This window comes from Strongylocentrotus purpuratus, unplaced genomic scaffold, assembly GCF_000002235.5.
Source record: "Strongylocentrotus purpuratus isolate Spur 01 unplaced genomic scaffold, Spur_5.0 spur5_scaffold_16, whole genome shotgun sequence".
In the NCBI taxonomy this organism is placed as follows: domain Eukaryota; kingdom Metazoa; phylum Echinodermata; class Echinoidea; order Camarodonta; family Strongylocentrotidae; genus Strongylocentrotus; species Strongylocentrotus purpuratus.
Genome location: NW_022145601.1, coordinates 33,664,993 through 33,680,903, shown reverse-complemented (window position 1 = coordinate 33,680,903; position 15,911 = coordinate 33,664,993). Strand labels below are relative to the sequence as shown.

The window sequence follows — 15,911 nt, the reverse complement described above, 5'->3', positions numbered from 1 at the left end:
CGTGTTTGTATATTACAATAGGCGGGACTGGCGGCCATTTGGGTTTTGATTTCTCTCATGATCCTCAGAGGTCAAATCTGACTTCCCTCCATGCATTTGAAAATGAATGTTATGGTCTAAACTAGCTATGCTAGTAATTTCATGCTTTTCTCAAAAAGTGCACAATTTTCATTATTATGGCAGCTTATCCGCTGTACCAATACACACATCATCATCAATGTGCTTCATTTGTCTGCCTTTTCCTGGGGATATTTGGTATATCAGCAAGCTCAATTCTTATTATCCATGAAGAAATCGCCAGAAAATGAGGTATCACGAGACGTGAATAGTGCAGGCGAATCTAAGCAATCTGCCTGTGCTATGTCCTTTGTGTCTTGTTTTCTGATTGATAAAATGTCCTCAAGCTGGCAGGATTGGGCCACTCAGAGTGAAGAAAAGAAAGTTGGATATAGCGCCATGCGGTTGAAATCTGAAACCGATTTGGCGCCTTATGGTTGAAAGTATACATTTCATATCAATATTTTCATATATTCCTGAAACAATTTTGAGGAAAAAAATTGTGACTTAGATACACATGAGAGAGGTTCATGCAAATTGTGTAAAACATACAATTTGATGAAAAGTGTATTTAGCGCCTTTTGGTTGCAAGTTCTTCAAATATTGAAGATATGTAGCCTATAGCTTCGTACGTTCCCAAACAAACATTTAAAAACTCTCACAATTATAAAAAATACTCAATAATGTAATCTAAATGATAAACATTTTGCCTCAATCCGTAAAATACGTCGTAACTATCAAGGGCATAACCGTGTTTTAAAGGGGAAGTCCACCCTGAAATTAAGTTAGTTTTAATAGGAGTAGAAAAATGAGAGAAACAAGTCAGTGAAAGTTTGAGCAAATTCCGATTAAAAATAAGGAAGTTAGGATTTTTGAAGTTGTGATCCATCAAACACAAATTGGCAACTCTATGACGTATCATGCGAGCTCAACTTCCATTTGCTCAGTACTAAAAAAATCTAAAATTTTCATTTTCCCTCAAGAAAAATTTCAACCATACATGCACCCTAAATATAATAATTGCAAATATGTTTCTATACTCCCCCTGCAAGGAACAAATATATATTCCGTCATCAATAACGAAGAAAACATGATTTTATGGAATATTATGCACAAAGCAAATGAAGGAGAGCTCGTATGATAAGTCACAGAGTTGCCAATTTGTATTTGATTGATCACAACTTCAATAGTTCATAACTTTCTTATTTTCATTCAGAATTTGCTCAAACTTCACTCACCTGATTTTCTTATTATTCTGCCTCTATAGAAACAAACTTATTTTGGGGGTGGACTTTCCCTTTAATTGATTTAAGTGTATATTATCCAAAGGATACTTTGTCACAAGTCACCTTTAGCCAAGGTGCCTTAAGGCGCTAAAAGCATCCAAGGAAAGATTGCTTGTATCTGATCTTTAGAGTATAATAAGCTTTGTGATCATCTGTTTAGCTTTGTTTCAAACTCGGTCCATCCCACTCTCCCATCTTTGCTCCTGAAAACGTTTTGCACCACACTCGATTCAATCGATCGGTCTGACTTCGGCGGGGTATCGAAGGGAGAATTCCGCTCGAATCAAAGTCAAGTAGACGTTGATGTCAGGCAGATTTCACGTGAGGTTTTGCAAACCACTCTCTAAAACAATAATAAACTAAAATGACCGAAAGGCAAGTCACTTTAATTAATATCGATGTAGCATGTCAAGGTATCCCTCTTTCTTTTTTTCTCCTTTTTTTGCACATTCCCTTAAAGGATGTGCTGTGTTACACATACAACGTGTTATATCTTAGCATTTACTACAAATAGAAAAGTAGTTGCCGAATTGTCTAATTCATTCCTGACCATAGCATTGTGGAGTGTTCATAAAGTGATTTTACAACATAATATAATTGGAAAAGATAAAAGAGATTCTGTATTGAAACATGTTCTTGAAAGACAAATCATAGAAAGTAGAGCAATATAGTGTAGGAAAAAAGGAAAGAATAAAAACAAAACGAAAAAATGACTTACCAAAGAATTATTGAACTTCGGTTGATAATTTGACTGATAAGTTAAATTTGATGTTGTAGTTACGTCATGTGTTATTTGTATAAGATTAATGTTCTATTGATTTGTTAGATTTGGATATATATATATATATATATACATATATTTACATATATTTATATATATATCTATATCTTTCGATTTTTCTGTATAGATATAATCACTTTTTATTATATCGCGAACCTTTATGTTTAAGCATACTATTGCAACAGCTAAAAGGAAATCAAAGTTTTGGTGTTTAAAAACCAATTATTATTTGATAAAGGAAATTTGATATGATATTAAATGTGTTTGATACTGCTCCTTATTTATAATGTATTAATAATAAGTATTAATAGTAAAATTGAAATTAACTTTTGAAAATGATGACTTAAATCAAACTGACGATGATTTGTCAAGAGATCATGATAAAATATTTACGACTAGGCCTTAAAAAAGTCTCATTCTCTCACAATTTCTTAAGGGTATATAATATTGATACAAATTATATGAACCTTTGCTGCTGCCAAAGTAGATATTGCAAATATGGAGTAAAATAAATGTGATATTTGCCGGTGACTCAGTTTCCATTTCATTTGTATATTTTAAAAGTAATCAAAGTTCAAACTTTACATTTTGTATTTGTGAGGTTTTTTTTATATAAGAACATAACAAATACGGTTAGTATGACGTTACTCATTTTGTATTACTTAATAAAAGTTGATAAAGAATTGTATTTATAGAGGTTTTTTATTCATGTCTTCTTTAAAAAGCAAGGAAGGTCATTCAGTGAAAAACTGATATACAATGACGCCATGCTGCAATATACAAAATACATGAACAACATCAACAGCAACAACAAAGATTTATTGAAGAAAAAAAAACGTTCAGCCTTAAATTCTAGAAAATTTTAACTTACAAATAATAAGTGACATATTATATCAACAATAAAACTGCGAGAGTTACAAAAGTAAGGTAATATAGGATAACAACCATGTGATAACAACACATTTATAACTACTTGACATTACTTTTTAAGGATTGAAAGACGGAGAGCTGAACATCTTGCGGGAGTTTATTGTACAAAGAGGGAGCTACATAATAAACGACCGTTTTTTTGGTAATCTGCTTTTGGTTGGGAAATCAATGAAAGACAGTTTAAAGAATATCGATAAGAGTAGTGGGTTTAGCGTATGGTCAGCAAAGATTCCATATACAATTGAACCGTTTTCGTTAAAGGTAATACAAAGTTTTTGGGAAATTTTGAAAATTGGGTGTATAGTGATTCTTTACAATTTTGATACATTTGGATGCCCCTGTGGATGTATTAAAAGCACTAGAAAGTTAGCCCCTAAACCTAAAACACTTCTGCTTTCGAGAAAAATTGAATATAAAAATTTACCGTTGCTCCCGGTAAATTCTGATGAATGGTAGCTTCGACCATGAAAATCTCAGAATATGTAGTTGTGGTATATAATTTCCAAACGGGAATAGCTAATCGGTCGATTTTAATCAAGAAACATCGTTTTTTAGCTTAATTAATATCTTGACCTTGAGAGGGAACTATACAACATAAAGAGTTTATCATTTACAATATCATAACTTTAGACTCGATTTCAACCGCGACAACGATCACTAAATATTGTAAGATCGCTTATGCTTCCAATATGTTAATTTGAACCAAATTCATGACCCTACACCAAAACTTTGTATTACCTTATATGTGAGTACACAATACTGGTACTTAATTCTTTTTTCAACAGAATGCCAACTAAGACTAGTTAAAAGATAACACTGAGATGTAGCTAATAAAAATATTTCCCAATAGAAAAAATGTCAGCAATTTTGTTACATAATCAAATCATCAAACCGGCAACAATCATTAACTGTCTTCTTCTTCTACACACTGTGACAAGGTTGGGCAATATTTTCAAACACTTTGCCAATAGTCAACCCAAACATCTATTGGGTAATATGTTTGTATTTTGCCCAACAGTTGGTCAAGATTTTCCCAACAAGTGGGCTACCGTAGTCGGGCAGTTGAAGGGTCATATCTTTGCCCAAATTTTGGTCAAAATACGAAAAAATGATGCACGTGTGAAGTAGGGTACTTACGTTCACCAATACCACTGGGGAAAATATTGCCCAATAGATGGTTGGGTTGACTATTGGCACAACGTTGGGCAAAGTGTTGACACAAATATTGCCCAACCTTTTCACAGTGCAGATATCGAAATACCGGCAACAAAATAGAGGGGAGAATCATCTTTAAAAGATAAAGTTGAGTTCTGGCCATCCAATTGCATTGTGAGAGAAACGTTGTGGAATCGATCAAAAAAGGTTGATCATTTAGTATTAAAGTATTGATGTGTACTGCAAGGTTCTGGAATCATCAACATGATGAGAACATTTGCCCAGTATTGGTAAAGTTACAAGCACTGCACACAAAGATGTATATGGGACTACACGAACATGTGGCATACAAATTCGTCCTGATTGTTTTGTTTTTACATGCCATATTTAGAATATGAAAGCATTTGAAGGGCCATGCTTTTCAGGTAACATTTTGTATCTGATTTTCTTTCCACACCTCTTCCCAGAACTCGACCCTCTCTTTAAATGTACAGTTTCCACACATGAATGAGGAGTATCAGTATCTTCCATCACCCATAGTTCAAATACTGTTTGCTTCATCATTTCAGTGGGTTTTAAAATGAGAAACGGATAACAATAATGAAAGAACGATTATACTTTCATAATTATAATTATAGGGATATTGTAAGCAGGTCTTGCACGTTGTCATTTATCTTTGTCCGGACACCAACATCTCATGCTATATGACAGTAATTAATTCTTCTCCTGATCACAGTCTCAGGACCCTGCTCTTGACAAAACGGCTTAAAATGTTCCACAAACAATTTGTTTACTTACAGCAGATGAATAGAAATATCAAATAACAATTACAACATAATTTATGAAAGATGAATAGAAATTTTAAAAAAAAAATAATACAAGATATGAAATTTGTTAACTTACAATACATGAATAGAAATATCCAATTTACAAATACAAGATCAGTAAAAGAGTACATAACACATACTTTTATTTGATAAATGTTTTGTTTTACCATACATTTTTCAAAGTACACATGCGCTGTTTTTTTAAACCTAGGGATAAATAATATCTTTGTTCATGAAATCTCATCTTCTTCGCCAGCAGGTAAGTTCATTCAGTCCGAGGATCAATGAAATACACAATCTTATCATCTCTTCATAGGAGTAATTTGAGTTCACTTTGAATATACAACGAATCATGAAGATAAACTTGTGAGGGGATATATCACACATAAAAGTTGCAACTTTAATCATAAACTTCTGTAATTTGAAGCAAAGATATTAAATATAAAGGTATCATATATTTCTCATCTCCGATATTTTGGTAATTGTGGCATTTTCTTAGTGCACATGGAAGTGGTCGGGGAATCACATTAATCCAACCGTGTAAGGCAGAACATCCTCTTTGTGGTGGTGGTGGTTATTTTACTTGACTGCTAAGGAAGCATAAATGCTCGTTAGTAAGCAACCAAACGGCCGACGGCTTTAGATCCTCTTCGAAGGACCTGGTAATGAGGATTAGTGCCTTACCAAAGGGCACTAACGCATCGACCTGGTTTCGAACCCGGGTCACCGGATTTCGAGACCACTGTTCTACCGACTGAGCTATTGCGCCTCCCATGAGAAGGTGTGTGAGAAACAAGGATACATTCAAAGACGACGACAAAATATAAGGTAATATTATATTTCTGAAGGAAACAAAAATTGAAGCATAAAAGATCACTTTCACGAATCCCCTTGCTAGCAGTTTGCCTTGAAGTTTTAATTACATGTAGATTTTGATTCCGCATTAAGAAGTTATGTGAATTTATGATACAGATGCGGAACCTGCATGTGTCTTAATATTCCCGCATATTCAATTCAGAACTTTATTTCAGACTCAACTACACAAGGCAGAGGTCCATAAAACATATGTTACATAGATATATAGGGAGTATAAACATGATGAGTATAATAACAACAAAACTATACAAAGAGTATAACTAAACTATACTAGGTCTACAGTACGTACAAACAATCTAAACTCTAAGAGTAACATGTAACCTGCAAGGTTGATAAAAAAAAAACATAATAAACTAACTCTAAGCTGTACCTGTAACTGTAAGATTAAAATAAGTACATGTATAACAATCAATAACAATCTATTGAAGTTGTATCTTGTAACAATCTGTCTCTGTTCAACTAACCAGAACGATAAACTTATAATAAATAACTATTATAAAAAAACAAACAAACAAGGATACTGGAATCCTTGGTAACAGGAACATAATGGTCAATTGCCATGTGTCAGCAGGCTATTCAGCCAAAATCTCCAGAGGCCCGATGTGTACCTAAGACAACTATACGAGGGGTTCACTAACATCTTTAAAATACCATTCTCAAACACATCCACTCTCTGGATGAACTTATACATAAGATTTCGTAATACAGCCGAACAGGCTGGAACATTCAACTCAGCAAACATTTGACTAGCACTAAAGTATCTAGGTACCCTAAGAAGCATTCTCATGGCATCATTATAGGCAACAGTAAGCCTGTACAAACTGCTCTTCTTAAAATTACACCACAGATGCGCAGTGTATAGAGGTGTACAGTATGCCCTAAATAAAGCCACCTTCACATCCGGAGAACACATATGAAATTTCCTAACAAGCATATTACCTTGAGCATATAATTTACGACACTGTCTACTAATATTTTTATCATCACTGAGATCCTCAAGAAATGACCGAAATACATGGCCTCTGTACAGACATTGAGTTTAGCTCCACACAAATAAAAATCCGGGAATACCAATCTACGGTGTTCCTTACATCTAATTATCATAACATGACTCTTTTTTGCATTATATTTCACATCATTATCATATCCATAATGAGAACAAATCTTGAGCAGACTCTGCAACCCAGCAGTTGACGGGCTAATAATAACGAGATCATCTGCATACATTAAATGATTGACTACCATACCACCAACTACACAGCCTTTTTTACAAGCATTCAGATTGTCGGATAGACCATCCATGTACAGGTTAAAGAGAAAGGGAGAAAGAATACCACCTTGTCTAACACCATTACTGACATGGAATGGTTCAGAGACACTACTTCCCCATCTAGCCATCATTGTTTGATGGGCATACCAAAACACGAGTATCCTAATCAGGTACTTAGGAATACCTCTATCAGCCATTTTCGTAAACAGCTTTTCATGATTTATCCGATCAAAAGCTTTTGAAGCATCAAGAAAACAAAGAAACAAGGAAGAATTTTTGCTACGATAACTCGCAATGATTTCCTTCAGAGCAAATATACACATGTCAGTGCCATGTTTGGCTTTAAAACCGAACTGGTTATCTTTGGTAAGAATATACATCTCTAACCTACCAAGCAATATCTTTTCCAGCACTTTGGACAGGACACTTGCCAATGCTATAGGTCTATAGTTGTCCTTACTATTAATGCGACCAGCTTTATTTTTAATGACTGGCACCAAAACAACGGAAATCATACTATCTGGTAAGATACCATGAATCAAAAAGCCCGAAATGCACATTGCAAGCAACGGCATGAGTTTCGGGCTTGCAAACTTTAGATGTTCAGCTGTAATAGTATAAAGACCACATGACTTATTGCTGTCTAATTTTCTGATAGCTTCTTTAACCTCCTCTGGAGAGATAACCATATTTACATCAAAGTCAACATTAGTAACATCCTGCACCGTACTCTGTACACAATTAAACAAATCCTTATAATGATTACACAACAATTCACTTATTTTTTCATCACCAGAGATACCTTCAATATTAGTTGGAAGAGGCGCTTTACTATTATTAACACATTTAATTTCTTTCCAAAACTCATAATAACTTTTACCCTGCAATTTACGAGCAACAGAGTCCGCCCGCATAACTTTCTCATTATTCTTTATAAAACGGAGAGCATACTTGAATTGTGCATTGGCTCTCTTCTTTACATTGTTTGCATCTTCAGATTCAGGGAGTTTGCATGGCCACATAGGGTTAGGGAGAAAGGCATATCACATTTAGGTACAGAAGTTCAAGCAACTCTTCTTATGTGAATTCTTCTTCGTGACTTTGATTACTTCTGGCTTTTGCTGACCTTTGGCATCCATATTCCTGTCCATCTTTGACTTGATATCTCTGACAAGAGTCATGAAAGCCTAGTGTTATGTGAATAAAAGAAGTCAAACGAAATGAAACTGAGTTCCTGTTCATATCTTTAAATGCGATCAACAATCTATGAATACTTTGCACTTTGTAGGTCGGCCAACAGTTGACCTCATAATGATCGTGTGATGTTATCCACCAGGTATTTTTGTAATATTTAACAAGAATTTGATTAAAAGTTTGATTAATTTCTTAGTATATTCATGTTATATCATTAACAGAATAATGAACTAAAATGTCAATATTGCATAGCATGCATATAGTTACAGAAACATATGCGACATATGCGATGCGATAAGTGTAATAGTGAAACTACATGTATATATGTTTATCGTTTTCACTGACTTCTATGCATTACAATCCATTACAATTTTTATTTTCATGTGGGGCTCCTGAAAAGACTAAGGGGACGATATTTTTATTTTTTATTTATTTATTTATTTATTTATGGTAATTATACAGGGTGGCACATATCACCAAATGGTGGTCTTCCGTGAGGCCCTGTTCGGTAACAATAAAACAAATAACAGCAGCAAAAACATAATAGATAAATACACAAGCATATAAACAGGTAAAATACAAATTAATTGGTATCCCCATGAAAAAACTGATCATTCAAGAATTATCCTTGATCATTTACAAGAAATATGTGAATGGAATTTTCAAATTAAAATAGAAAATACTTCTTTTTTCTCTGAGTACTAACCTCTTCAACATTGATGGCAACCTTTGCACTCGTCTCGAAGAACTTGATACCAAGCTCCTTTGCCAACTATTCAAAAGGGATACATGAAAGTGTTACAATACCTATGATATTTCTCATGCTCAACGAAATAATAAGATCATGATAATAATTGCTTTATTTATATTGTGCATGTATGCATCCCGGAACATGCCCCTTCAAAGTTGGATTATTACCCTGGCTTTAGCAAAGCTGCCCTGAGGATCTAATAAGCTTCAAGTAATAAATAAATTAGACTTGTAATGTAGATGTATGCCTTGCCAAAGGATATCGCCTTTTGGTGTCACGGCTGGACATAAACTGCGAACCACACGATGCACTAGACCACAACACTTCTAGTATTATAAAGACTAACATGGGTTGTTTAGGGTGCATGTTGTATATCTTTCCAAAGCTCTAAATCATAGAATCTTGAACACATGTTATCATGTTTACTTGCACATAGACAACCCTATGAATTGAGATCAGGCACCGTCGTATCACACATTTTTTAGCTATTAAGGATACAAGACTATATATTAATCAATGTTCTAATAGTGAGATACAATGAATAAAGGTTTCTATAAAGCCTTACAATAGACCCCATCAAACGTGGAAAAAATGGCTAAGCCCGAAAAGCTAGACCAGGATTTTAGATTGAGATGGTCTAGGATATTTTCTGGGAGGATGTGGTAGATGCATGTTCAGAATATGGGCTTCAGAGGATTGTCTTGGTATGTTTAACAAAAGAAATTGGTCTACTGTATTACGTCGACAGTGTAAAGGATATCTCTATTTACAACAAAATGGACCATCAAGACTAAATGCACCTAAAGCTCCATTTAAAGCCAAGACCAGGCATGATCTCAACCACTACACCAATGTTCCCTCATTTGGAGAAAAAATCCCTCTCTCTCTCTCCACATTGCCCTTACCCATCTCTCCTCCCCTCTCTCTCTCTCTCTCATCCTCTCTACCTCTCTTCTTTTTCCCCTTTCTCCCCTCTCTCTTCCTCTATCCCACCCCATCCTTATTACCCCCTCTCCCTCCTTTCTTTCTTTTCCTCCCTCCCTCCCTATCTTTCTTCCCCTCTCTCTCTCCCTCCTCTCTCCCTCTCTCCCCCTCTATGTCTGTATCACTCCCTGCCTCTCTCTCTCTATAGATATATATCTCTCTCTCTCATCCTCCCTCCTACCCTCTTTCCTTCTTTTTTCTCTCTCTCTCTCCCTCTCTCTCTCTCTCTCTCTCTTTATCCCCCTTTCTCCGCTCTTTCTTCCTCCATCCCTCCCCATCCCTCTTTCCCTCTCACATCCTCCCTCCCACCTTCTCTCCTCCTCCCTCCCACCATCTCTCCTCCTCCCCTTTCTCTCTCTCTCTCTCTCTCTCTCTATTTCTCCCCCTTTCTCCCCCTCTCTCTCTCCCTCCATCCTTCCCTTCATTCTACCCTCCATCTTTCTTTCTCTTCCTCCTGTCTCTCTCTCTCTCTCTGTCTCTCCATCCCTCCCCATCCCTCTTTCCCTCTCACATCCTCCCTCCCACCTTCTCTCCTCCTCCCTCCCACCATCTCTCCTCCTCCCCTTTCTCTCTCTCTCTCTCTCTCTCTCTATTTCTCCCCCTTTCTCCCCCTCTCTCTCTCCCTCCATCCTTCCCTTCATTCTACCCTCCATCTTTCTTTCTCTTCCTCCTGTCTCTCTCTCTCTCTGTCTCTCCATCCCACCCCATCCCTCTTCCCCTCTGTCTCTTTTTTTCTCTTTCCTCTCTCTGTCTCTCCCCTCTCTCTCTCTCTCTCTCTCTCTCTCTTTATATCTATCTCTCTTCCTCCGTTCATCCCTCCCTCCTTCCAACCCTCCCTTCCTCCCCGTCCCCATCCTTCCTTTCCCCCTTTGCCCCTCCCTACCACTTTTTGTTCCTTCCTCCCCCTCTCACACATTCCCACTGCCTTCCTTCCTTTCTTCCCTTACCTGTTCTCCTTTCTCCTGGGAAACTGCTCTAGTCTCATCCATGTCACATTTGTTTCCTAAGATCATCTTTTCTGCATCTGCTGAACCATGCTACAGTGATAAATATGTAATATGTATCAATAAGATTTTGTTTCTAAAATCAATTTCAATATCAATTTTCAAGGTTGACAATCAAAGAACTTTACAATACATTCTCATAAACGTTGGTCCGATGTATATAGATCAACCCGGCCCCCCCCCCCAAAAAAAAAGACCAATGTCAGACAAAATGCCAGATAACATTTAAAAGAAAACGAATCTGTGTGTGTACATGTCTGTGGATTTACAATGAAGATCACTTTAGAGTACGTTCATGTTATCATGACCATACTATGCTCATTAAAGAATCAGAAAGCTTTTTTTCTCCTTCATCAAATTTCATGATCTACTGAGTGCCTTCATAGCATTAAGTCACAAGAGGTTTCAAGGTAGACTACTTTTTTCAGTAAAAGTGAAGAAAAAAACATTACAGATTGTCTCAGCTAATGAGCAAGTGGCAAGCAGCCTGTTGAAGTAAAAATGACTTGCCAATATGAGGAATCAATTTGAATGCATTAAACAACATTATTCATGAAACATCCTATGCAACTGCTACGATCAATAGGCTATTAAGCTACAAGTGCATTCAAATACAGTCCGCCTTTACAGTCAAAACTACTAAAGCTTGCCAAATGTTTACCCATCACAGCAACTACTACAGTATGCAATAAGCAATTTAACTTTTCAAATATAATTTCTCTTATACGTGAATGCAATAATTCATCATAAGGAGCTCATAAGACATCAATTAAATACAAATTCTACCAATCTCCCAGCTCCAATGGAGATCCAAGCTTCAATTCAACCCAGTGTTTTTGCCTTGGCATTAGTTTTAATTATTGTTCAGTAGGTAAGAAATTGCCTTGAATAGCCTATTTCATGCCTACGGACCAATCAGAGGACTAGAATCTTGATTCGTAGTGTATACATTAAATATTTAATTAAAAATTGCATTCTCACCTCCTCACTTTCCCTAATCCACTTCCTCATGTTGACAAATGAGTTCTGATTTGTGATGTCGTACAGTACCATGATACCCTGTAATAACGAATATACAAAAAATACATGTGCCTTTATGAAGTCCTTTACGTGTATGGTTACAAAAGTGACAACTGCCATAATTCGAATAAATCATCAAATATTTTAAAGTGTTATATATATATATATATTCCCATCAAAACCAAAAGTGTAGAATAACGCTCGATGGTGAACGCTCGACTAGGTCGGTGCCCGGGCGGCGAACGCCTCGGCACCGAGCGTATTTTGTCCAGTTTTGGCCTAAAATCGACCGGCGACCGGCGACCGACGGGAAATCGACAGGGCACCGCCCAGGCATCGCTGGGGTTCTACAGCCTGCTCGACTTCTCCAAAAAAAATCGTTGGGCGATGCCTAAAATTGTGACCATAGCTTTAGGTATCGCCGAAGCGGTCTCCCACGGGCCATCGGCTGATTTTAAAGGAGTTGCCCGGCGGCCGGCAGGTGATCGGCGGGGCACCAAACTACGCTCGGCGACGAAAGACTTGATGCATGGCTGATCGTCAACGAAACGAAGTGAAGTCTTTTGTCAACTCTATTTGTCCCTACAGCAGGCAGCCAGTGAAAACGAATTTGTTTAATCAAATCATGGAAATGCAGGCAAATGTAATGCATTACTTTACACAAACAGGACTTTGTTATTCCTGGTTATTTTTTCCTGATTTAAGTGTCATTTGAAAGGGCAGAAAATGAACTTTTTAGAAATGTGATTTTCTCTTTGAAATTCAGCTACCGTCCGCCAACCGACTTTTTGTTACCCTCTCTTCAAATTGTTTCAACCACTAATGCGTGAAACATGCATGATACATTGTCGCTCATAATGGAGCTCTCACACTCTGCCGTGTAGGCCTACCGTCCACCTGCCGGGCTAATTAAAAAAAACAGAGTCCAGAACGTTGGGTTTTGAGCGAACTTGTCCCCGGCCGCAAAAAAAAAATCATAAAATTAATCTTTTCTCCGTTTCGTTGCCATCTTCTGACCGTTCTCACCGGGCGCATACCGGGTGTTGAACGTGCTTCTACCGTCTTCACCGCCCAGATTGACTTTTGTTGAAAATTTTGGCCGTTTCCATACCAGGCCCATACCAGGTCTCGAACGTGTGCACCGGGTTTGTAGCAGCCACCTACCATTCACTTAGCGTCCCCTCACCGCTCGGAGCGTCCTGTGAGCGAGTCCCCGGACTGCTGACGTCATGACACGACTGCCATAAATACCCCGATTTGAACGGCAACGGTCAGTCCGCTCTCCATTTTTCATCACCGTTCTGTAACGGGTTATGAGCGTGTTGTGAACGTGTTCATACAGCGTGACCGTTTTCATAACGTATTCATACCGTCCTCATAACGTTCAACACCGTCATCTTGCCGCTTACTTGCGGCCGGTACCAGCCGGCCAAAGTTTTGAACATGCCCAAAACTTTCGCCGGGTCCCACCGGGTGTAAATAAGCGCCAACGCCCTATTAACGTGTTGCCCGCTTTGATAACGAACCACCGTGTGCCCTCGCCGTTCTCCACCGTCCGCAGACATTTTCGCGCACGGTGGCACACGGTAGGCCTACACGGCAGAGTGTGAGAGTCACTTTAAGGTGGAATATTTTAGTTTAACCCCAATTTATGGAATTATTTTAAAAATTATTTAAAAATAATAGATCTAGATAATAGTATACATTCTCAGATTTTATTGAATAATAATTTGCCAATGTGTGTTTTGCGGGACTGCTAAAGCATGTGTATGCTACTATGCTTATTAACTAGGGGACTTACGCCCTCATAAATGACAGTAATGATGATTAAAGCCCCACAAACGGGCACTTATATAGCACATCGACACGGTTTTGATCCTGGGGCTTCACAGTTACGAGGCCATTGTTTTGTCACGGAACCATTACTGTACGCAGCGGGGGCTTGTGTAGGGGGCAGTTTCCATAAATTAAAAACAAACCCAGATCTATTATTTTTAAATAATTTTTAAAATAATTCCATAAATTGGGATAAAAAAAAAATATTCCACCTTTATGAGCGACAGTGTATGAGTTGCATCAAATGAAAGAAGAGGATCTTAGCTTTGCATTAAAGTTCTATTGAAGAGACAGTTGGTCTCTTCTTATTTCCCTTAACTCTTTCTTTTAACTTGTTCTACCTTGCAATGTACCATGCATGTGGGTGTGTGTGTGTATGTGGTGCGTGTGTGTGTGTGGTGTGTGTGTGTGTGTGTGTGTTCATCGGTGTGTATCTATAATGTGTAGTATCTTATTTATATATTTTTATTGTTGTAGTAACGTGTACACACATGTAATCTCGTTATTTATTTTTTGTGTCAGGGGACTATTATACTTTCAAGTTTTTCAAACTTCCTTTTTAGTCTCCGATTTCTTAATTCCAAAATTGTAAGATTATGATTGTTTCATGTTACTTTTGTATATATATTGTGTTATGGTTTTATGATTGAAATAAATGAACTGAACTGAACTGAACAAATATGTGTCATTTATTATAATCATAATTGTGATTAAGTTACGATAAAACATCGATAATTCTGGGTTTCGTTTTGCTGGGAAGCACTGTATCTATCGTCGGTCACCACTACGGAGTATAAGCACGTGGTCAAGAAGACTGTATACTGGTTTGGCTGTATAAAGTTGTTTTGACCAGGTTCTAGGACAATTACCCCCTGGGCAATCACCCCCCCCCCCCCCGGAAAATTACCCCCAAAGGACAATTACCCCCCAGAAAATTACCCCCCGGAAAATTACCCCCGAAGGACAACTATCCCCCAAGGACAATTCCCCCCCCCCGGAAAATTACCCCCGGAAAATTACCCCCCCCCCCCCAAGGACAACTACCCCCGAGGACAATTACCACCCCCCCCCCCCCCGTAGAAAGATACATGGACGATTTAATTTGTTTTTGGTCTCAAACTTTGAAAATTTGGCCGATCGATATTTCGTTTCGTTGGGGGGGGGGGGTAAGGTCTGCTTTAAGGGTTCACCCATTGTTACAATTTTTGGGGGGGTATTATTATTATTATTAAACTATAAAAAAGGGGGGTTCCACCAAAACACACACATAAAAAAGGTAAAGGGAGGGTTCAACCCCTAAACCCCCACCCCCTGCGTACACGCCTGTTACTAAATAGCACGTTATCTTTCTCATTACTATAGATTCCCTTTATAATTATAATTTATGCAACGCCAGTGAGGTTGCTGATTTCCACCAAGGATGTAAGTATTAGGTAATTGTCCAGCGCTTCTCAAAATGCATAGAAATACATTACTCTGGAGCAGCGTTATTTCAACTTGTTGTTAGTCACGGTACAAGTCGGTACCCTCTTTAGAAATAAAAAGTTTCACCTAAATCCCAAAGTCTTCACAGATATACTTATTTTGCATGACTCTGGCACTCGTCAAGTGCTATGTACACACGTATGACCATATTTAAGAATAAAAAATGAGAATACATTTTTCAAACTGGTAAAAATTAGTTTATAATAAACACACCATAAAGTACTGTATGCAGGCACCTTGCCGCCGAATGTACATGAATACAAAGTGATATATTCGGTCATGACCTTGATGTACGAATATGAGGATATTCGGGCCTCTCGTTGTCCTTGTTTATCATGTTGTTAAATGTAATGAGTGTAATCTCGAAATAAAATATATAATATATATTCGGGTGCCTTGCTGTCAAAATGTTGTCAGCGAACAAGGACGAAATACACTTCATTATCTTTAAAACT

At 37.5% G+C, this 15,911-nt stretch overlaps 1 protein-coding gene across 2 annotated transcripts in view; it reads right to left on the bottom strand.

Moving 5' to 3' along the window:
• Window positions 1-6,043: 6,043 nt before the first annotated feature.
• LOC591568 (ras-related protein Rab-8A-like) overlaps window positions 6,044-15,911 on the bottom strand; it is a 41,997-nt gene continuing 32,129 nt past the window's right edge. For both annotated transcript variants that reach the window (XM_030987337.1, XM_030987336.1), the window contains exons 4-7: window positions 12,097-12,174; window positions 11,059-11,148; window positions 9,083-9,148; window positions 6,044-8,369 (exon numbers count right to left, since the gene is read on the bottom strand). In XM_030987337.1, the coding sequence (XP_030843197.1) occupies window positions 8,232-8,369; window positions 9,083-9,148; window positions 11,059-11,148; window positions 12,097-12,174 (372 nt within the window). In that variant the 3' untranslated portion in view covers window positions 6,044-8,231. The remainder of the gene's footprint in view (window positions 8,370-9,082; window positions 9,149-11,058; window positions 11,149-12,096; window positions 12,175-15,911) is intronic.